We start from the raw sequence: 23805 nt of genomic DNA on the forward strand, positions 1-23805 counted from the left end.
TTGAGCCCAGAAGTCCAAGACCAGCCTGGACAACATAGTAAGACCCATCTCATAAATTAGACAGACAGATGATAGATATGTAGGTAAGTAGGTAGGTAGGTAGGTAGGTAGATAACCAAAAGGATCTGTGGACCTATAGATAGGGGAAAAATTGCTGCAGGCTCGTGGACTTGGCACATGCTGTTCCTTCTACCAGGGAATTTTCCTCAGATCCTCCTACAATTGTCTTGTCATTTGGATCTCAGTTTAAATGTCCAAGATCACACCACTGCACTCCAGCCTGGGCGACACGGTAAAACTCTGTCTCAAAAAAAAAAAAAAAAGGAAAGAAAGAGAAAGAAAAATACTGAGGTATATCCCTATGGTTTAAATTAACAGACTTGGGGCCAGGAGTGGTGGCTCATGCCTGTAATCCCAACACTTTGGGAGGACAAGGCAGGAAGATCACTAGAGCCCAGGAGTTCGCGACCAGCCTGGACAACATGGTGAAACCCTGTATCTCCAAAAAAAAAAAAAAAAAAAAAACCCAAAAAATTTGTTAATTATTTTTAAAATTTTTAACAGGCTCATAGAACCATGATTACCCACAAAATATTCCTCATACTGGAAAAACTTAAAATGCAAGATTGCTCTTTCAGCCATTTCTTTCTTTTTATTTACAGTTTGTGTTCAATGCAAATCAATTCCATAACATAAGAATTTACTATGAATCAAAGCATAAATACACAAACACAATATACAATCCAAAATAGATGTACAGCATTCTGGAATAAAGCAGAAGAGTGTTCATTCACACACACAGTAGCTTCAGATGTGTTCAATCTGTTTGTTTCCATGTAGTTTTCTAAAGATGGAAAAAAATGACTTTGGTCATCAAGACTACTGTGGCCATATTAGATTCCTGGAACATCTAAGCATCAGTGTGTGACCATGCGAACAAAAGACTTCGGGGAGTGTCTATTTTTAAAAAGGTTTCTGTGTGTCGAGGCAGTTGTAAAATATTTACTGCAGAATCAAGCCCACTTTTAGGCTTAGGACCAGGTTCTAACTATCTAAAAATATTGACTGATAACAAAAAGTGTTCCAAATGTGGCTATTCTGATCCATAACTGTTTAAAGAAAAAAAAGTATATACAGAAAGAGTATAAAAGTTTTTGTGAATTTAATGCAAATTAGCTTCCAGTCTTCACTTCCCAAATACTTCATTTACAGTTTTGATTCCTTTACATTTTTGCCTTTTTAATTTCAAGATTTGCAATTTTGCCGTCAAAACAGATCATTTTTTTAAATTGTAAAAAGTATTCAACATATGCAGATATAAAAAGCATTTTGACAGCTGGGTGCGGGGGCTCAAGCCTATAATCCCAGCACTTTGGGAGACCAAGCCAGGTGGATCACCTGAGGTCAGGAGTTCGAAACCAGCCTGGGTAACATGGTGAAACCCTGTCTCTAGTAAAATTACAAAAATTAGCCGGGCATGGTGGCAGGTGCCTGTAATCCCAGCTACTTGGGAGGCTGAGGCAGGAGAATCGCTTGAGCCCAGGAGGCAGAGGGTGCACTGAGCTGAGATCACGTCACTGCACTCCAGCCTGGGCAACAAAGTGAGACTCCATCTAAAAAATAATAATAATAATAAGTATTTTGAAATTAATCGCGGTCAATAGAATTCTACTCTTTGGAATCTGTTTAGCTAAATGAATGTAGTGCTCTTGTTGAATGGAAATAGATGATAGGAAATGCCTACCATCTGACTCTATATGGATAATCAAGAGTTGCTCAGAATGCTTGGACCTGGGGGTAGATTCTCATTCATCATTGCCCTGGCACATGTCAATTACTACGTAAAAAGTCAAATGCAATGTCAAATCCAAAGCCTCAAGAGGAAAGTGAGTTCAGTTCCCAAGAGAACAGCGATAGCTCAACAATGTAAAAACTTCATCTAGAGTATATCAGCATTAAATTAGTGCTGTCGAAACAATACATTGAGGAATTACAGTAACACCTGGAAGTTCCTTCTAATGTACATATAAATAGAATCATGGAAGCTTTTTATATTACCTGTTTTATGGCCTTATAGAATTAATGAACCAAATGAAAACTGAATCTCCATTCCACAATCACATCCTTTATTACTATTCTTATTTTCAAGGTAGGATTAAGTGTCCACATTTCTTAAACCACATTCAAGGAAATCATGTCTTAAGCTATTTTGGATGTTGCCTCTCCTTCATCTTGTACATGAAACACCAGCAGATTTAACATTGGCATCTATCATCTAGTCAAACCTCTCACATGTTCTTCAAGCAGATCAAATTTGGGATTCTCAACATTTTCTGCGTCAATAAAAGGTGTGGAATTAGTAGATTCAATGAAGACCTGTTTTTCCTCGCCAAGACGCCATTTGGATTGGGTTTAGAAGATGGGGAAGTTGAGAAGATGTTTCTTGGCCTGAGTCTCTTAACAGTAGAGATGTAGAAGAGAGAGTGAGACCACGAAGAGACTGGCTGTTGACTGCAGGGCACCACCAACCGCCTTGGTGGTGGTATTAGCTGGATTTGGGGTAGTCGAAGTATTCGGGGAGGAGGTACTTGAAAGTGGTGTAGAAGTCGTTGCAGTGGAATACATCTAAAATATATAAAAAGTTACATGGATAAATTTCCACATCACAGCTACCTCCGCATACTCTAATATAAAATTAAAGTAGGTGATATATATTCTTAGATTGCTCTCTTACCATTGTTCTCTTACCCAACATCATTAAATTCTCAATTCTTGCTCAGTCCACCAAGGTCATTCTCTTTAATTTCAAAACAAACTACCTAGAGATGCCTCAAAAGTGCCAAGTGGCAACAAGAACAAAAAAGCTATTCAATAACTGTAACTCCTGCTTTTATTTCTTTGCAAAGGAAAAAAAGGACCAAGTTAACTAATTCGGTTTCCGAGATTACATTGACTTAATGGCATTGCAATACGGTCGATTTTCCCAGAAAGGGAGAGATTTTAAAGTTGCACAAAAAAATGGGGATTTTTAAATATTGTAACTGAGACTCACGGAACTAGAATTAATTGGGTCAGTGTCTATCCTGGATTTGCTAGGTAACTTTCACATACTCATTTAATACAGCCTTGGAAACTTAGCCTTTTCCTTAAGGGGGAACTGCAGTCTTATCTTCTCCCTTGAAATTTGAAATAATTCTTCTAAAAAATGGCCATAATATTTGTGTTAAATTGAAAGAGAAAATGAGTCTTTCTTTAAGGCAGAATGACTTCAAGAAAACACCATGAGGTCGGAAGGATTTCACAAAAGACAACGAGAGGGTATGGTGTTAAGTTTCACCAGCAGCAGCCTCACTGGTCACTAAGCTCAGTGCTGTGGCCAAGAACCAAGGTTCTCCCAGTGTCCCAGCGTCTGAGTGGCATCATTCACCACTGATTTTTCAAGCCACGAAATGCACAGTCCAGTAGGGCACGTGATAATCTCTCCTTTGTCATGGAACAAAGGCAGATCGGAGTTTTCAGCCCTCACTGCAAGGGAGGGTTTACAAGGGCTTCTGATTACAGGCGGGAGGGAGGACGTGGCACCAGGCAAGAGTCTGGGCCCCATGTACATTTGGCTGCCTATTAATCCAAAGATAAAGCCCTCCTACATCAGCACCAGCTCCTTTTGTTGTAAAATCCATAAAGTCATTAAACAAATATTGACTAAAGAAATGTACAAATTCTATCCAAAATAGATTAGTGACAACAACAAAAAAATCTGTATCAAGTCCAATTTATTTATTGGGCACCTACTGTGTGCAAGATTTAGTGTGTCCCATCAGGAAACGGCACTCCCAATAAAGAAAAGCATTAATATGGTAATTTACTTAAAACAGGGTGCCTGTTTTGGACACCTTGTTTGGGATCCCTGAAAGTAACCTGTTCTTTATTCATACAATTAGTTTTAGTGCAGCAGGTGATATTTTCTTTTTAAAACCCGGTGTATCAATCTGAGGATCTAAAGATCCTCTATACCAACAAAAATTTATGTTTATTAAACTGACACTAAACAAAATTTTCTCTCCCAAGCTAGATTTATTCGCATTATTAAAACTTCTCACTTACAACGTTGGAGGAAAAAATCTCGTCGGAGAGAAGATGGGGCGGGGAGTAGAGGGGGCCGGTTTCTCGCGGCCGCGCCCCTCCCCCATCAAAGAATTGAGGAGGGCTCGGGAGCGCAGCGGACTGGGAGGAAGACAATAGGGTACGGTTACCCGGCCCGCGGTGGGGAAGAGCGCTCCACATTTTCAGGCTGCACTCCCAGGTGAGCCCAGACGTTCGATGTCTGGGGACGGAGGGCCCAGCGCGCCCAACTTTTGGGGGAGAAGCCCCGGAGACAGTCCTCTATTAACCCCAACCGAAGGCGCTGGAGAGCCGTCACTCCCATCCCCCAAACCCGAACTCTCCCGGACAAACGTACCTTCTTAGCCCCCGCCCCCGCTAGGGTCTCCCAGGCCCAGCCCCCGGTCTCCCTCGCCGGCACCGTGCATCCATCCACCCTCGAGGCAGCGCTGCGCGGTCCCCGGTACCCGCACCCGGGGCGAGATTCCCCGGATAGAGGGTCTAGGGAGAAGGCGCTGGTAGCGGCGACCCGGACAAAGCCTGGCGGGGACTCGGGACAGAATCGTCCCACCATGCTGCCTCCCCAGAACTAGCCAATCTGGGCTAAAATAACATGGGGATCCTAAGATGACAAGCAATGGACGTGAAAGATTGCCTTGCAGAGAGCGCAGCGTCAGGAGAGGGTCCCCGCCTCGGCTCCAGCGCCGAACCTCCCGGGACTGGGATTTAAAAAGAGCCGGATAGCCGTAGCTTCTCCGGGATCCCCAGTCCAACTCCGAGGGTGGAGGATGGGCGTGAGCCGCCCTCCCTGAAAGGGACGGTCGCCTCTCTTTGTGTAGAGCTCGGGGAGCGCGAAGACACTCGTAGGGGGAAGCGGGTCCTCAGGGGACCCAGGGACGACGTCGCCCGGGAGCCTGAGCTCTCCAGGCGCTAATCCCTGAGGGCACCTCGGGCCTCTGGGTGAAAGTGGGAAGCAGGCACCTGGCCGCCTGGGAAGGGACAGCGTGGAACCTGGGGTGGGGCAGAGTCCTCTCAGCCCGCGCGCGGAGCTGCATTGTTCCCAGGGCCGTGGGAGGGGAGGGGGCAGCACGCAAGGGAGTGGAAAAATGGGGTCCACATGGCCCTCTCCCCTGGTCAGCTAAGCAAGATTCCCTCCCAGTCCCTGTCCGTGGCCCGAAGTAGGGGCGCAGGACGGTCCCCCGGGACCTGGTCCATCTCCCCCGCCCCCACCCCGGGCACGGCCCTCGAGCCCCGCCGGGCGCCAGGGCCTCACCTGCGTGGGTAGGAGCAGTGCCAGAAGCAGCAGCCCCAGCCCGAGTCTGGCCACCATTGCTCTGCCCATGTCCCCTCCGTCGGTGCGCGCGTCTCGCTGGATGCCGGGTGCCTGAAGAACCTCTGGCTCCGGGCGGGCGCAGGCAAGGTGGGGAGCGCGGCGAGCCGGCGGGACCTTATATACCAGGACAGCCACAATAGCCGTGACGTGGCGCCGCCCGCCCACCCCGGCTCCCCACCGCCGCCGCCCGCCGCCTCCCAGCCTTCCCCGCCCTGCTCTGGGCTCCCCAGCGCCCCCTCCCCCGCCGCCGCCACCGCCACCGCCGGTCCGGGCCGCGAGGGAGACCTCCGGGCGGGCGCGGCCGCAGGTGGGCGGGCGCCGCCGGCTGCTGTTACCCGGCTGGTTTCCCCGCGCCGGCTGCGGGCAGCGGGCAGGCTGGCACAGGTGCCCAGCGACTCCACACAGGACCCGGGGCACACACGCGAGCCACACACGCCGCGCTGGGGGCCGGGCCCAAGTTTCCTTTGTTTCCCGGGACCTGCCATCTTACCCCCCAAAAGAAAAGTCCGCGCGTCCGCCGCGGCGGGGCAGCAGCTGGTGCTGGAGCAAGTGCGTTGCCACCCAGACTGCAAAATGTGCCCCGGAGACCCGAGAGGGGCTGCGAATTCCAGTGCGACCCGCGTGGGGGGCGGGCGCCGGGGCTCCTCGGGCGGGATTATCTCTCGGCCCGCCGCAGAGGAAAGGGGAACGCAGCGGGCGTGGCGGGGACGCGGGCCGGACGCTCACCCTGGCCGACTGGACCCGGGCGCCGCCTAGCGCGAACCCTTCCCTGCTGGTCGGCGCGGCTCGCAGGCGGTGCCCGGGTCCGGAGCGATCTGCGCGCTCGGCCCCGCGGCCGCGCCCTCCCCGAAGCCCTTGCTTTGTTTTGTGAGCGCCTCGTGTCAGCCAGGCGCAGCGAGCTCACGGGGGCGTCCCGGGTCCGCATCCTCCTGGGAGCTGGGGAGCCTCTCGCTGGACGCGGACCCGCTGCCGGACGCCGCAAACTACAGGGTTTCGGCCCCCGCCCGGCTCCTGCCTGCGGCGGGCGAGGAGGAGACGGCCCACCCTGAGGGGATCCCCTCCGCGGCCCTGAAGCCCCCACCGCCCACCCCGAGCGGCTCTGCTCCCTGGTTCTACTCAAGGGGCAGGAGGCTCCCTCCTGGCGGTACCACTACAATTCACTGTCCCTCTCGAATTCCTGGGGATACACTTTTTCGGTCTCTGTTGCCCGTCATTCGTTTAAAGAGCAAAACCGTTCGGGTTAAAGGCATTTACTTATCCGTAGTTGCCATTAGGCAATTTAATGAACTGGCACAAAGAGGAGATTCGTCATCACTCTTTAGATTTTGGTGGAAACCTTTTTCCTATCCATCTTGTGAAAACTTTCAAGTACACAATAAAAGTTGAAGTAATTTTACTGGTGGAGTATTTTGAGTTTAAATTTTAATTGCAAGACTTAATCTTTTTATTGAAGGTTTAGCCCAAGTGTTTTTCAATCTTTAAAGCAAACAGCAGAGACCAAACCTAGTATGGTTGAAAATTTGTTTAAATTTCACTGTTGCAGAACACTCTCGTTAGTATTTTTGGTTCAATTTTTCATTGCAAGACTTGATCTTTTTATTTAAGGTTTAGCCCAAGCATTTTTCAGTCTTTAAAGCAAACCACAGAGTAGGAAGATTCTAAATTTGTTTAAATTTCACTTTTTCAGAACAGTCTCATTAAAACTAAGTTTCAGGGAAGCAAAGCGACAATGAAATCTGCAATGGATCTGTTGACTGAATAGTGACTGAATCGGTTTGTGCCTTGAAGGTCAGTCACTTTAGCTCAGTAACTTTCCAAGCACGTTTAAGATGTGCTTGGGAACACAAGAATTTCTGTCAAGCACAAGTGGACTTTCCTGTTTAACAGTGTACCACGTTATATAGAAATACTTTGGCCAGGTGTGGTGGCTCACGCCTGTAATTCCAGCAGTTTAGGAGGTTGAGGCTGGCGGATCACCTGAGGTCAGGAGTTCGAGACAAACCTGACCAACATGGTGAAACCCTGTCTCTACTAAAAATACAAAATTAGCCATGCATGGTTGCTCATACCTTGTAATCCCAGCTACTTGGCAGGCTGAGGCAGGAGAATAGCTTGAACCTGAGAGGTGGAGGTTGCAGTGAGCAAAGATCAGGCCATTGCACTCCAGCCTGGGCAACAAGAGCAAAACTCTGAATGAATGAAAGAAAGAGAGAGAGAGGAAGGGAGGGAGGGAAGGAGGGAGAGAGGGGAGGAAAGGAAGAAAAAGAAAAGGAAGAAAGAAAGAATAAATACTCTGGTCCAGCTTCTCCATTCCTTTTCCGGGTGAAAATATGGACTGTTTGTGACTCAGGAGTGCCGGGTTCCAAGGCAGGGGGCGTAGTATGTCCTCCACAAGCTGCTTGTTGAACTAACTGGTGGTATTCCTAGAATAAGACAGCCTCTAAAGACAGACTGCCAGAGTTCAAACCGTGGCTCTGCTAATTTTGCTGGAGACAAAAAGCCTCAGTTCCTTCATCTATAAAATGGAGATAATAACATCATTAGTAATTAGTTATTAAAGAGTTATTGTATATGTAAGTATTAGAATACTGCCTGCCTCAGAGTAGTAGCTCTCGCTTAATATTTACTCTTCCACTGAAGGTGCCAGGAACCAGAAGGTAATTACCTTCTCTGCCTCTGTGTAATACGTGAAAGAATATCAGTCTCCAAATAATTCCCAAAACTGGCAAGGCACTTGGGATCTGTGCTTTGTGAACCATTTCATCACCAGCTAATGAGACTGGAGAATTCACAGAGCAAAGCCCTTCACCTCTGCCCAGGAGCTCCCCCTGGGCATCCTACTGGAGGTGTTGCCCAAGTCTTTGACAACTGGAGGCCCAACCCAGGTAAGAAACTTCTCTACAGGTCTCCACCCTACCCTGTTTCCTGTACAGCTAGAAACTCAAGAAAACTGCCTGATTTTTCCTTTGCAGTTCTTTTGGTTTGTGATTCTTTCTTCCTATTATTCCTCCACTTCTCCTGGTTTTTCGTAGTTTTTTTTGCTAATAAAAACTGAGCCATGGCTGGGTGCGGTGGCTCACGCCTATAATCCCAGCACTTTGGGAGGCCGAGGCGGGCAGATCACATGGTCAGGAGATCGAGACCATCCTAGCTAACATGATGAAACCCTGTCTCTACTAAAAATACAAAAAAAATTAGCTGGGTATGGTGGCACATGCCTATAGTCCCAGTTACTCAGGAGGCGGAGAGGCAGGAGAATCGCTTGAACCCAGGAGGTGGAGGTTACGGTGAGCCAAGATTGCGCCACTGTACTCTAGCCTGGGCGACAGAGAGAGACTCTGTCTCAAAAAAAAAAAAACAAAAAAACAAACAAACAAAAAAACTTAGCCAGTAATAACTCATGCCGCTAAACCAAATTGAGACTCTTACCAGTTATGCTGAACTTTTTGTTGAGACACATGGCCAATTTCCATTTTGTAGAGAAAGTGTGGCCTAAAATGATTTTGAAACAGATTGATTGCATAAATTGATGTATGTGTGGAAAGTTATAACTTTCAGTTTTCATAGCTTTCATGAGATAGTATGAAAAACTCCCTCATTTGATGCTGGTTCTCTTCTGAGGAATACAGAGGGAGGAGCAATGCTTACAATTTTTTTTTTTTTTTTTTTTGGAGACGAAGTCTCGCTCTTGTTTCCCAGGCTGGAGTGCAGTGGCACAAACTTGGCTCACTGCAGCCTCTGTCTCCTGGGTTCAAGCGATTCTCCTGCCTCAGCCTCCTGAGTAGCTGGGATTACAGGCACCCGCCACCACGCCTGGCTAATTTTTGTATTTTTTTAGTAGAGACAGAGTTTCACCATGTTGGCCAGGGTGGTCTCGAACTCCTGGCCTCAGGTGATCCGCCTGCCTCAGCCTCCCAAAGTGCTGGGATTACATGCGTGAGCCACCATGCCCGGACAATGCCTACAATTTCTAAGTGCAGACCTCAGACCAGACTGGCACAGCACATGGTAGATTCTGGGGTCAGACCTGGATTTGAATCCTGCACCACCACTTTCTCTTTTTTTTTTTTTTTTAGACAGGGTCTCACTCCGTTACCCAGGATGGAGTGCAGTGGCTCACTGCAACCTTCACCTCCCTGGTTCAAGCCATTCTCCTGCTTTAGCCTCCCAAAAGGCTATGTCTTGTCTACCCAATACCCACCGCACCTGGCATGCAGTCAGTATTTGCTGGTTGAATGGACTAATATTAAGGAAACAGGTTCATTTGCTTTTTAAGATAAAATAATAAATCCTGTTTCTAGAGGAACAGAAGATGCAGGGGTTAACTAGTTGACATTTTTAGCACTTTTTGGCAAAATAGGTATGAAATATAATGTGAATCCAATAAAGATGTTCCTTCTGTGCTTTATAGCACAAATAGGGGCTGGAATAACCAAATATTTAATTTAAATTCTGTTCTACAACATGATGCTATTCTTAGTTGTGTTCATAATACTCTTTTTTTTTTTTTTTTTTTGAGACGGAGTCTCGCTCTGTTGCCCAGGCTGTAGTGCAGTGGTGTGATCTGGGCTCACTGCAACCTTTGCCTTCCGAGTTCAAGTGATTCTCCTGCCTCAGCCTCCTGAGTAGCTGGGACTACAGGCGCACGCCACCACACCGGCTAATTTTTGTATCTTTAGTAGAGGGAGTTCCACCATGTTGGTCAGGCTGGTCTGGAACGCCTGACTTAGTAATCTGCCCGCCTCGGACTCCAAAGTGCTGGGATTTGGGCGTGAGCCACTGCACCCAGCCCTCTTACTCCCTCTTAATTCTGTGCCACCCTGCACTTGGTTGGCACTGAATATTTCCATTTATCCTGGTCTTTTAGTCGAGCTTTGTGCTTCACTGCCAACCATGAGCAGGCAGTAAAGGTAACAAAGTGAGTTTGCATTTCTGACTGGTGAGGTCCTAGGTCCAGTAGCTGCAGCATGTTGAATCAGCTGGTGGCGTCCCAGCCGGACTCTCTGTGTGTACGTGCTGCCCCCTGCTGGCCACTGGGACCCTACGGGCTCACTGTCAGGAAGACAAAAACAACTCTTGTGCCAAATGTAAAAAGCCCTGCGTTTTGGAATCCTTATAAAGCTAATAAACCACGATTATTTTCTTTGACTATTAGTTCCTTTTTCCCCCTGTAGAGTCACTCAAATTATCTTAAGCCTCATTGAGACCAGAAAACCAGTGTAAAGACAAAGAATTGTGACTGTATTCAGATGCAAATTGAATAATAGGATGCTTACCTCTAAGCATCCTGTGGTGTTTGAAATAAAATAAAGAAGCAACTCTTAATCTCTTTGGTCAGAATTTAAATTCGGTGTCTCCCTTGTGTTGGCAAGGATGTAAGAAAAATCTTTCTCATCGATGCTGATGGGATTATGGAAAGGAATTTAACATATCTCAGTATTAAAAATGCACATTCTCCTTATTTTAACGATTTAACCTGGCCGAGCACAGTGGCTCATGCCTGTAATCCTAGCAGTTTGGGAGGGCGAGGCGGGCAGATCACCTGAGGTCAGGAGTTCGAGACCAGCCTGGCCAACGTGGTGAAACCCTGTCTCTACTAAAAATACAAAAATTAGCCAGGCATGGTGGCAGATGCCTGTAATCCCAGCTACTTGAGAGACTGAGACAGGAGAATTGCTTGAACCCAAGAGGCAGAGGTTGCAGTGGGCCAAGATCGTGCCACTACACTCCAGCCTGGGTGACAGAGATGAGACTCCATCTCAAAAAAAAAAAAAAAAAGAATTTAACCTACAGATAAACTTCTACAAATGCAGAATAACGTATGTTCAGGGATTTGTTGCAGCACAGTTATATCATGAAATGTTATGAAGTCATTAAAAATAAAGGAACATAATCTATACTAGAGGGGAAATCCAAGATAAATTCTTTAGTGAAAAAAGCAAGATACATAGCAGTGTGTACAGTACGGTACTTTGTGTTTAAAAAACCAAAACTGGCCGGGGGTGGCTCACACCTGTAATCCCAGCACTTTAGGAGGCTGAGACAAGAGGATTGCTAGAGCTCAGGAGTCTGAGGCGGCAGTGACCTAAGGTGGTACCACTGCACTCTGGCCTGGGCACAGAACAAGATCTTGTCTCAAAAAATAAATAAATATTAAATTTTAAGAATAAAAAACAAAAACAGAAGCCTGACAGAGAAAATATTTCCAAAGAGATACACAAGAAATTGTCTTGGCCACTGAGGAGAGAAACTGTGTGGCCAGGGCAGAAGATAATGAGATGCGTTTTTCATTACGTTAGCTTGTACCATCACTCATTCACAAATAAAGTAATTTAAATAAGTTAATAAGTCAATATATTCTGTGGCCTTTACCTTCCCAACTCCCACAAAGCAAATAGGTGGAAAGGAACTCTCTCTAGCCCCCGGGGCCTCAGAATCGCCCTCCTCACCAGGAGCCCTCCTTCCATCACTGGCGAGTTCTCCAGCAGAAATTTGAGTTTGCCTCAATTCATCCATCCTATGACAACTGTGAGACCAAATTCTCTCAGTCCAGATGGCACACACAAAAAATCTTTCAGTAGAAGTGAAGAAAAATGAAGAACCCAGCTGCAGAAAAAATCATGATAAATCATTTGGCATCGCATCAGTTTCCACATTTTGTTCTTCCTTCCGGAGCCCCAAGTTATAAAGTCTATGGGGGAAGAAAGCTTCTGGTGGGCAGAGTTTGCCTCAGAGAATGGCCTGAGCTGGGTGGGCTCATCCCATAAAAAGGACCTTTCTAAGACCCCCCCTTCCACCCCTGTGCAGGAGGCAGAGTCCAGGCCTAATTGGGGTAATTAAGTTCTAGCAGAAGTGAAATCCCACTTCTACCTCCTAGAAAAGAGTCTTCAGACCACAGAAGTGCTACATCATTTGCCATTTGCAGGCAGACCCTGAATGATTCTTTGCTGGGAAATAATGAAATTGGAAGAGTGGGAAAGTATATGTATATTTTATACCCATATACTTTTTTTTTTTTTTTTTTGAGATGGAGTCTCACTCTGTCGTCCAGGCTGGAGAGCAGTGGCTCGATCTCGGGTCACTGCAACCTTCGCCTCCCAGGTTCAAGCAGTTCTCCTGCCTCCGCCTCCTGAGTAGCTGGGACTACCGGCGCATGCCACCACCACGCCCGGCTCACACCCAGCTAATTTTTTTTTGTATTTTTACTAGGGATGGGGTTTCATCGTGTTAGCCAGGATGGTCTCGAACTGCTGACCTCATGATCCACCCGCCTCAGCCTCCCAAAGTGCCGGGATTACAGACGTGAGCCACCGTGCCAGGCCTCACAATGGTATACTTAATGAAATGTTACATTGAACTTGAAACAGGGATCACATTTTCAGACTTCGTGAAATCCTTTCTAAATCTGTTAACATACTTGGTCCAAGATTCCACTCAATAATATCTAAAGCAGATGCTGGCTGACATCTTATTCAATATAGTTTTAAGATGTCACTCTGAGGAAAAAGCATTCTGTAATAGTCAGCCAATAAAAGGAGAGCACATGAATTTAATTAGCTAGGTTGAATAAGGACTTCTCTGTTGTGAACCACATATTTGTATGTAGATCTCAGAGTTAAAAAAGAAAAAACTTGGCCAGGCATGGTGACTCACGCCTCTAATCCCAGTACTTTGGGAGGCCAAGGCAAGGAGGAGCACTGGAGGCCAGGAGTTTGAGACCAGCCTTGGGAACATAGCAAGACCCTGTCTCCACTTTTATAAAAGAAAAACTTTTATATGTATTTTTGTTTGTTTGTTTGTTTGTTGTTTGTTTTTTTTTGAGGTGTCTCCCTCTGTCTCCCAGGCTGGAGTGCAATGGCACCATCTTGGCTCATTGCAACCTCCGCCTCCCAGGCTAAAGCAATTCTCCTGCCTCAGCCTCCTGAGTAGCTGGGGTTACAGGCACCTGCCACCACACCCGACTGATTTTTTTGTATTTTTAGTAGAGACAGGGTTTCGCCATGTTGGCCAGGCTGGTCTTGAACTCTTGACCTCAGGTGGTCCACCCACCTCAGCCTCCTAAAGTGCTGGGATTACAAGCGTGAACCACCATGCCCGGCCTTCAGTGTTCTTTTGTATATTTTTTATTGTTCATATTATAAAAGTAATACACACGCAGTATAGAAAAATTTGGTCTGGGTGTAATGGCTTACACCTGTAATCCAAGCACTTTGGGGGGCCAATACAGGAGGACTCCTTGAGCCTGGGAGTTCAATACCAACCTGGGTAACATAAGGAGGCCCTATCTCTATGAAAAAAAATTTTAAATAGCTGGGTTGGTCCCACATGCCTGTAGTTGGGAGGCTGAGACAGGAAGATCACTTGAGCACAGGACGTCGAGGCTGCAGTGAGCAGTGATCGTGCCACAGCACTCCAGCCTGGGTGACAAAGTGAGACCTTGTCTCAAAAGAAAAAGGAAAAAAAGAAAAAAAAAAATTGGAAAATGCAGAAAAGCATAATAAAAATATTAAAATTACCCATAGCCAGGTCTGGGATGGTAGCTTATGCCTGTAATTCTAACACTTTGGGATGCCGAAGTGGGAGGATTGTTTAAGCCCAGGAGTTCAAGACCAGCCTGGGCAACATAGCAAGACCCCTATCTGGAGTAAAATAAATAAATAAGTAAGGATAAATTTTTAAAAAATAAAATGACCATAGCCCACTAATCAGAGGCAATCACTAATAACATTTTAAAATATATTCTTTTCACATATATATAGAGTTTGCTTGTTTGTTTTGCTGAAGTAGGAGCAAGTGTACGTGAAGTTTTTTTATGTATTTATTTATTTGTTATTTTATTTTATTTTTTTGAGACAGGGTCTCACTTTGTCACCCAGGCTGAAGTACAGTGGTGTGATCTCAGCTCACTGCAGCCTCAACCTCCTGGGTTCAAGCTATCCTCCTGCCTCAGCCCCCCAAGTAGCTGGGACTATAGGTGTGCACTACCACACCCAGCTAATTTTTTTTTTTTTTTTTTTTTTTTTTTTTTTTTTGTAGAGACAGGGTTTCACCATGTTGCTCAGGCTGGTCTTGAACTCTTGAGTTCAGGCGATCTGGGCAATCTGCCTGCCTTGGCCTCCCAAAGTACTGAGTTTATAGGCATGAGCCACCGAGCCAGGCCCATAAAGTTTTCTATCTTGCTTTTTTTTTTTTTTTTACATAATAGAAAACATTTAAGGCCGGGCTCGGTGGCTCAAGCCTGTAATCCCAGCACTTTGGGAGGCCGAGACGGGTGGATCACGAGGTCAGGAGATCGAGACCATCCTGGCTAACACGGTGAAACCCCGTCTCTACTAAAAAATACAAAAAAACTAGCCGGGCGAGGTGGCGGGCGCCTGTAGTCCCAGCTACTTGGGAGGCTGAGGCAGAAGAATGGCATAAACCCGGGAGGCGGAGCTTGCAGTGAGCTGAGATCCGGCCACTGCACTCCAGCCTGGGCGACAGAGCCAGACTCTGTCTCAAAAAAAAAAAAAAAAAAAACAAAAACCAAAAAAACATTTAAAAAATTAATCACAAAATTAGTAGTCACATTCCTACAAAGTTAACGAAATATCTGGGATGACTTATGCAGGTGGTCAGCCAGGATTTCTGCAATATCCAGATCCAACCAGATCCTGGCTTCAGTTTGAGGCCCCTGGTGGCATTTATCTGCACCACATATCAGTGGAGGTGATTCTGGGTTCAGGGTTGACAGGACCTTCAGGACTGCAGTGGCAAGGCTTGGAATCTCTTGGAGCTAGGAGAACCCTGGGGCAGAACTCCCTGCTTCCTTGCTTTTGAGAAGGGATTTCTGTTTTCCCCAACTCGCCTTGTCCTCTTTCTGCATTCCCCACATCCTAGAAGATAAGAGTTTTCTTTAGTGCATCTCATTAGAGAAGGGGATCTGGTAAGGATGGTAGCCAATCTGAATTTGCATTATCTTAGGGAAAAGTTTTTGCCAGGTTTTACTGTATTTTTATTGGTCATTACATGTTTTCTAAAAACACTTTATAATGACTATACAATATTCTTGCTATTTGGACAGTTGCTCTTATTGTAAATAATCTCATAAGAAACACTGTTATACACATGTTTTGCTTTTGTTTCTGGTTATTTTCTTAGAATACATTTCTAAGGTCGAGGCTGCAGTGAGGCCAGATCGCACTACTGTGCTTCAGCCTGTCTCAAAAACGTAAAATAAAAATCCTGTCTCAAAAAATCCTGTCTCAAAAAAGTAAAATAAAAATGAATAGGGCAGACACAGTGGCTCACACCTGTAATCCTAGCACTTTGGGAGGGCTACGCAGGCGGATCCCCTAAGGTCAGAAGTTCAAGACCAGCCTGGCCAACATTGTGAAACCCCATCTCTACTAAAAATACAAAAATCAGCTCAGCGTGATGGCATGTGCCTGTAATCCCAGCTACTCAGGAGGCTGAGGCAGGAGAATAGCTTGAACCTGAGAGGCAGAGGTTTCAGTGAGCTGAGACTGCACCACTGCACTCCAGCCTGGGCAATAGAGTGAGACTTTGTCTCAAAAAAAAAATTAATTGAATAAAAATAATAATAATACATAAATTAGAAAATGTCATGTGCATTGAAAGTGTGGGTCTTGATGTAAACTGCCAGATTGTCCTCCAGAAATGTACACTCACAACAGCAGTGTGGAAGATTGTCTAATTCACAAACCTTTGCTAATTATGAGAATTATAATGCAAAATATATTTTTTTAATTTCATGGGAGAAAAAGATTTCATTTTTATATTTATTTATTTTGTGACGGGTCTCGTTTTGTCACCCAGGCTGGAGTGCAGTGGCGTGATAAAGATTTCATTTTTAATTGTATTTTTACTATCAATGAGCTTAACCTTTTTTCCAGATATTTATTTGCCATTTGAATTCTCCTTTTATGAATTAAATTGTTCTTTATACATTTTGCCCATCTGTAGGAGTGACACATGTCAGAGTGCACTCAGGGTGAGGAGAAACTAGACCCAGGTGTCTCTTGGTTAGATCAATAGAGCCTAATCATCTGAAGGATGTAGAATCAAGTCACTGCAGTCAGGCTGCAAAGCAGACAGAGATGCAGTCTTTTCCAGGAGAGTCAGAACACATTTCCAGGTCCTGAAATTTTCACTGGGCAGATGATAAAATCTACATGCATGAAGGTGAGATCAGAAGATCTAGAGGTCTGTTGGTCTCTCTATAACCAGTCTTACGTACATAGGCTAAAACTGTTCTGCATGTAAACTCCTCTAAATATATACTGGAACTTGGCTGGGCCAGGAACACCCCTTCAGTTTTGAAATTTTATAATACACAGTGTGACCACAGAATATGGTACCCTGAAACATGAACTCAGTCCTCTTAACCACTTTTTTTTTTTTTTTTTTAATGCTGTATTCTGGGGTTTTTTGTTTTTTGTTTCCATTTTATTTTTTGAGACAAAGTCTAACTTTGTCACCCAGGCTGGAGTGCAGTAGCCCAGGCATGGCTCACTGCAACCTCCGCCTCCTGGGCTCAAGTGATCCTCCCACCTCAGCCTCCCGAGTAGCTGATCACAGGCACGCGCCACTACACAGGGCTGATTTTTGTATTTTTTGTAAAGATGGAGTTTCACTATGTTGGCCAGGCTGGTCTCAAACTCCTGAGCTCAACGGATCCACCCACCCCAGCCTCCCGAAGTGCTGAGACCCCATGTGTGAGCCACGGGCGCCTGGCCTTTAATTACCTTCAAGAAATATGTTTGTCAGAGCTGGGTCCGTGGCTCATGCCTGTAATCCCAGTACTTTGGTGAGCCAAGGTTGGATGATTGCTTGAGCTTAGAAGTTTGAGACTAGCTTGGAAAAGACAGCAAAACCTCTTTTCTACTAAAAATGAAAGTTAAAAAAAAATTTTTAATTAGCCAAGGCCAGGCGCGGTGGCTCACACCTGTAATCCCAGCACTTTGGGAAGCCGAGGCAGGTGGGTCATGAGATCAGGAGATCAAGACCATCCTGGCCAACATGGTGAAACCCTGCCTTAACTAAAATGCAAAATATTAGCCAGGCGTGGTGGTGTATGCCTGTAGTCCCAGCTACTTGAGAGGCTGAGGCAGTGGAATCGCTTGAACCCAGGAGATGGAGGTAGCAGTGAGTTGAGATCGCACCACTGCACTCCAGCCTGGGCGACAGAGCAAAACTCCGTCCCCAAAAAAAAAAAAAATTACCCAAGTGTGGGAGAGTGTGCTTGTAGTCCCAGCTACTTGAGAGGCTGATGTGGGAGGATCACTGGCACCCAGGAGGTCAAGGCTGCAGTGAGCCATGATTGGGCAACTGCACTCCAACCTCAGCAACAGAGCGAGACTCTGTCTCAAAAAACAAAACACAACAGAACAAAACAAAAACCCATGTGAGTGGACACTGGGGATGGCTTGAGGGAGGAGGAGAAGGAGGGGTGGGGGCTAAAGCTACCTATGGGATAATAGGCTCACTACCTTGGTGACAGGATAATTTGTATGCCAATCCTCAGCAACAAGCAGTTTACCCAATTTAACAAACCTGCCCACCTATCCCCTGAACCTAATCTTAAAATAGAAAAGAAAAAAAATGTTTGAAATCCACTGGCTAGGAGGTAAAAAAGAAAAGGATAAAAATAAGTAAATAAAAAGAAAACAAACAAAGAAAACATGTGGACAGGCACAGTGGCTCACGCCTGTAATCCTAGTACTTTGGGAGGCCAAGGCAGGTAGATCACCTGAGGTCAGGAGTTCAAAACCAGCCTGGCCAACATGGCGAAATCCCACCTCTATTAAATATACAAAATTAGCCAGGTGCATTGGCACGTGCCTATAATCCCAGCTATTTGGAAGGCTGAGGCAGGAAAATTGCCTAAACCTCGGAAGTGGAGGTTGCAGTGAGCCGAGATTGTGCCATTGCACTCCAGCCTGGGCAACAAGAGCAAAATTCTGTCTTGTCCAGAGTCAAATTAAGGGTGAAGACTACCAAACAGTGCCCAGTGTGCCAATCTCCAAGGGGCCCGAAAGCACCACTAGAAATAATATGAAGACAATATTTTCTTTAAAATTCTTCTTTCTTGAGAATTCTATATGTAGTGTGAAGGAATGTTTGATACACACTTGGGAAAGTACTTGGATGAAGTAATATCAAACAGTATTGTTTTGTGGATACTTGTTTTGTTTTGCTGGCTAAACTGCTTGAGACAATAGAGAAGATACTGAGTGGCATTGCTGCTGGAAGTTCCTTACTCTTCCCTAAACTTCTTAAACTCTCCTCTAAAGAAAGGTACAGGTGAGGCGTGGTGGCTCATGCCTGCAATCCTAGCACTTTGGGAGGCTGAGGTGGGCAGATTACCTGAGGTCAGGAGTTCCAGAACAGCCTAGTCAACATGGTGAAACTCTGTCTCTACTAAAAATAGAAAAATCAGCCAGGCTTGGTGGTGTGCACCTGTAATCCCAGCTACTCTGAAGGCTGAGGCAGGAGAATTGCTTGAACCCAGAAGGCGAAGGTTGCAGTGAGCCGAGATTGCACCATTGCACTTCAGTCTGGGTGATAGAGTGAGACTCCATCTCAAAAAGATAAATAAATAAATAAATAAATAATGAAAGATACAAATATTTTTAAATGCTGGTTTAAATTTAAAGGCGCAACAACTAGTTACCCTTCCCTGAGCACCCAAATATCTCAGTTAAAGTTATTCTCAACACTTTTTTTCTGTCCTAAAACACTGGAGGCTTGTAGCAACCTACATTAGCATCAGTTGCTTTGGTCAGCAGCAATTCCCAGGGGATTGGGGTAGTGGGGTCCTGTGCGAAAGAGTCCTCTAGAGTTCAGAGTCACTAGTCATACTACGACAACTTTATTAATTAGCCACAAAGGATTTAATGTAAGTTGTGGAGTATTAATCAGTAAAAGGCACACATATGACAATGCATAAACAAATAATTCAAAATAATTAGCATTTATTCCTTGAATGTGTAGCTGCTGTAGCAAATAAGGAAATTCAAAATATCATGCTCAATTTGCGATTTTTTTTCCCCTTTTATTGCATCTGCCACCTGCTGTTAATCTGAAACAAATTAAACCCTGAAGGTGGTATTCAAAAGTAAGAAGACTGCAGATTTCACCTTTGGGCAAAAGATTAAACAACAGCTTCACCCAACTTAAAAAGGAGTGAAACATTCTTTTCCAGAAGTGGTAGAGTATTTTCTGTTTGCATAGCATGCCCTAGTAAGTGAGAGGTGATGCTAAGGATGCGATTGCCAACTCCCTTTAGTATGCTGGGCTACATAAGCTACATGAAATTCTTGTCTCCTTGGAGATCTAGACCAGTGTTGCCAATAGAAATACAATGCAAACCGCAGATTTTACATTTTAAATTTTCAGCCGGGCGCCGGGCCTCATGCCTGTAATCCCACCACTTTGGGAGGCCGAGGTGGGCAAATCACCTGAGCTCAGGTGTCCCAGACCAGCCTGGGCAACATGGTGAAACCCCATCTCTACAAAAAAAAATTAAAAATTTAAAAATTAGCCAGGCTTGGTGGTGGGTGCCTGTAATCCCATCTACTGAGGAGGCTGAGACAGGAGAATTGCTTAAACCAGGGTGGTGGAGGTTGCAGTGAGCCGAGATCGTGCCATTGCACTCCAACCTGGGCAACAGAGCAAGATTCTGTCTCAAAAATAAATAAATAAGTAAATTTTAAATTTTCTAGTAGCCATATAAAAAAGTAAAAAGAAATAGATAAAATTAAGTCTGATAAAATATTGTATTTAACTCAAATATTAAAAATATTATTTCAACAAGTCAATATTAATTATTGATGAGATAGTTTACATTCTTTTTTGGTACAACATTAGTTAGCTATTGCAGTATATAATAAATTAATACAAACTTAGCAGCTTATCTCACAGTTTCTGTGGGTCAGGAATCAGGATAGAGCTTAGCTCAGTCCTCTGTGTAAGAGTCTCTCAAAAGGCTGCAATCAAGGTGTCAGCCAGGGCTGAGGTCTCATCTGAGGCTTAACTAGAGAAGGATCCACTTCCAAGTTTGCATGGTTGTCGGCAGGATTCAGTTTCCCTGGTGACTGTCAGCTGGAAGCCACTCTCAGTTCTCCTCCATGTGGGCCTTTCTATGTGGTGAATTAGCTCATGGAAGCCAGCAAGGGATAAATCAATAGAGTCTGCACTGGGCATGGTGGCTCACACCTGTAATCCCAACACTTTGGAAGGCCAAAGCGGGAGGATCACTTGAGCCCAGCAGTTTGAGACCAGCCTGGGTAACATAGGGAGAGCTTGTTTCTACAAATTATTTAAAAAGTGGGCACAGTGGCACACTCCTGTAGTCCCAGGTACTCAGGAGGCTGAGGTGGGATGATCGATTGAGCCCACGAATTCAAGGCTACAGTGAGCTGTGATTGCACCACAGCACTCCAGCCTGGGTGACAAAGTGAGACTCTTCAAAACAGAGTTTTGAAACTCTGTCTCAAAAAAAAAAAAAAAAAAAAAAATTAGCCAGGCATGGGAGCATGTGCCGGGGGCTGATATGGGAAGATCACTTCAACCCAGGAGGCAGAGGTTGCAATGAACTGAGATCATGCTACTGTACTCCAGTCTGGGGGACAGAGTGAGAACCTGTCTCAAAAAAAAAAAAAAGACTAAGCACAGTGGCTCACACCTGTAATCCCAATAGTTTGGGAGGCCAAGGGGGGGGGGGCAAATCACAAGGTCAGGAGTTCGAGACCAGCCTGGCCAACATAGTGAAACCCCATCTCTACTAAAAATACAAAAAATTAGCTGGGTATACTGGTGGGCACCTGTAATCCCAGCTACTCAGGAGGCTGAGGCAGGAGAATCACTTGAACCCGGGAGGCGGAGGTTGCAGTGAGCCGAGATCGCACCACTGCACTCCAGCCTGGGTGACAGAATGAGATCCCATCTCAAAAAAAAAAAAAAAAAAGAATAAATAAAAATAAAATATAAACATTTTTTAAAAATGTTTTTTAAAACGAGAAAGTTTTCTAACAAGATGGAAGCTACAGTCATGTAACATAATCATTTTTTCTAACAAGATGGAAGCTACAATCATATGTAACATAATCATGAAAGTGACATCCCATCATCTTTGTCGTATTCTACTGATTAGAAGCAAATCGCCATTCCTGCCCACACTCGGGACGGAGATTCCACAGAGGTGTGAATACCGGAAGGCAGGAATTACTGGGAGTCATTTTAGAGTCTGTCTAATACACATATTAATCTTTGAGATCTACAGTTCTGTGTGTTCTCCATTTACAACATATCTCAAGTCAGAGCAGCCCCATTTCAAGCACTCAATAGCCACTGGCTAGTGGCTGCCATATTGAACAGTGTTACTCTGTATCAACCAAACCCAGAGATCTGGGGAATTACAGACACCAAACACTGGTGTTAGCAATCATGTGTCTCTATAAAGAATTCAATCTCAAAAGAACTAGAAGCATAAAGGTATGGTAGGTTAAGAACATTTTATTATTTCTTTTTGTTGTTGTTATTGTTTGGTTTTGTTTGTTTGTTTTTTTGAGACGGAGTCTTGCTCTGTTGCCCAGGCTGGAGTACAGTGGCGCGATCTCGGCTCACTGCAAGCTCCACCTCCTGGGTTCACGCCATTCTCCTGCCTCAGCCTCCCGAGGAGCTGAGACTACAGGCGCCCGCCACCTCGCCCTGCTAATTTTTTGTATTTTTAGAAGAGACGGGGTTTCACCGTGTTAGCCAGGATGGTCTCGATCTCCTGACCTGGTGATCCGCCCACCTCGGCCTCCCAAAGTGCTGGGATTACAGGCGTGAGCCACCGTGCCCAGCCTATTGTTTGTTTTATTTTTGAAACAGCGTATCCCTCTGTCAGCCAGGTTGGAGTGCAGTGGCACGATCTTGGCTCACTGCAACCTCCACCTCCCAGGTTTAAGTGATCCTCCCTCCTCAGCCTCCCAAGTAGCTAGAACTACAGACATGTACCACCATACCTGGTGAATTTTTGTATTTTTTGCAGAGACGGAGTCTCTCTATGTTTCTTAGGCTTGTCTTGAACTCCTGGGCTCAAGAGATCCACCTGTTTGGGCATCCCAAAGTGCTAAAATTACAGATGTGAGCCACCATACCAAGCCTTGTCATCTCTAATAGCTAAATAATGTATTGGTATTATTTTATTTTTATTTATTTTTGAGACTGAGTCTCACTCCCGTCACGCAGGCTGGAGTGCAGTGGCACAGTCTTGGCTCACTGCAACCTCCACCTCCCGGATTAAAGCGATTCTCATTCTTCAGGCTCCCGAGTAGCTGGGATTACAGACATGCACAACTACACCCGGCTAATTTTTGTATTTTTAGTAGACACAGGGTTTCACCATGTTGGCCAGGTTGATCTCAAACTCCCAACCTCAGGTGATGTATCCACCTTGGCCTGCCAAGGTGCTAGGATTACAGGCATGAGCCACCACACCTGGCCAGTATTATTTTAAATCTGGATCCAAGCAGAGCCTGGAAAATAGACTTTGCATTTATTTTCACAATTCTACTTTATGCTTTCCCTGACTTAATGGGCAAGTCCTGTAGGCTGAGAGAAATAGTTAAATAAAGGTCATTTACAGAAAGGTCGGGTGACTGTAACATCAGAGGGCTCCCAGGAAGAAATCTTGGTAAATACTCTTACACCTTTGCTTTTGACTCATAGCAGGACCACTCTAGGCCAGTCAACAGAAAGAATTGATCCTTTTCCCTGCATGCCATTTTACCAGTAACAGGAGGCTCAGAGCAGGGACACAGATGGGGATATTTTCCAAGCAATTCTCCAGTTTCCCACTTGACTGATTATGTGAGAAACCCCTGTGGAGGGAGGATCTGCCCCCTGAGCATGACTGGCAGTCTGAAGAGGAGTCTGCAGATGGACTCATTCCTCACTAAAACCTGAGCATCCCCCCGAAGCCAGTGGCTCACTCCAGTTCTTCCCAGCTCTTCCTGTACCACCCCAAACTCAATTCAAGTATTGGCTGGGTGCAGTGGCTCACGCCTATAATCCCAACACTTTAGGAGGCTAAGGCGGGCAGATTGCTTAAGCCCAGGAGTTCAAAACCAGCCTGGGCAACATGGCAAAACTCCATCTCTATTTAAAAAGAATAAATAAATAAAAATAAAAATTTAAAATAAAAAAAAGCAAGTATTAATTACATATACAGGTCTGCACCTGCTTCCATTGTCCACATGACATATTCATGTCTCTCTTCTCATGCTTTCTCCTGTCACCTGTCTAAGGACAGCCCAAAAACCTGTGCCAGCTTCTCATTGGAATTTCCAGCTCCACGTCACCACCTGCCTCCTGGATGTTTC

General features: G+C 45.3%; 1 protein-coding gene across 1 annotated transcript; it reads right to left on the bottom strand.

Moving 5' to 3' along the window:
* Window positions 1–626: 626 nt before the first annotated feature.
* On the bottom strand, window positions 627–6258 carry CD24 (CD24 molecule). The gene is made up of 3 exons (XM_008007449.3): window positions 5925–6258; window positions 5375–5548; window positions 627–2625 (listed from the first exon to the last, which is right to left on the bottom strand). The coding sequence occupies exons 2-3, from the start codon at window positions 5441–5443 to the stop codon at window positions 2458–2460; spliced, it is 237 nt and encodes a 78-aa protein (XP_008005640.1). The 5' UTR covers window positions 5444–5548; window positions 5925–6258; the 3' UTR covers window positions 627–2457.
* Window positions 6259–23805: the final 17547 nt, after the last annotated feature.

This window comes from Chlorocebus sabaeus, chromosome 13 (genome assembly GCF_047675955.1).
Source record: "Chlorocebus sabaeus isolate Y175 chromosome 13, mChlSab1.0.hap1, whole genome shotgun sequence".
In the NCBI taxonomy this organism is placed as follows: Eukaryota; Metazoa; Chordata; class Mammalia; order Primates; family Cercopithecidae; genus Chlorocebus; species Chlorocebus sabaeus.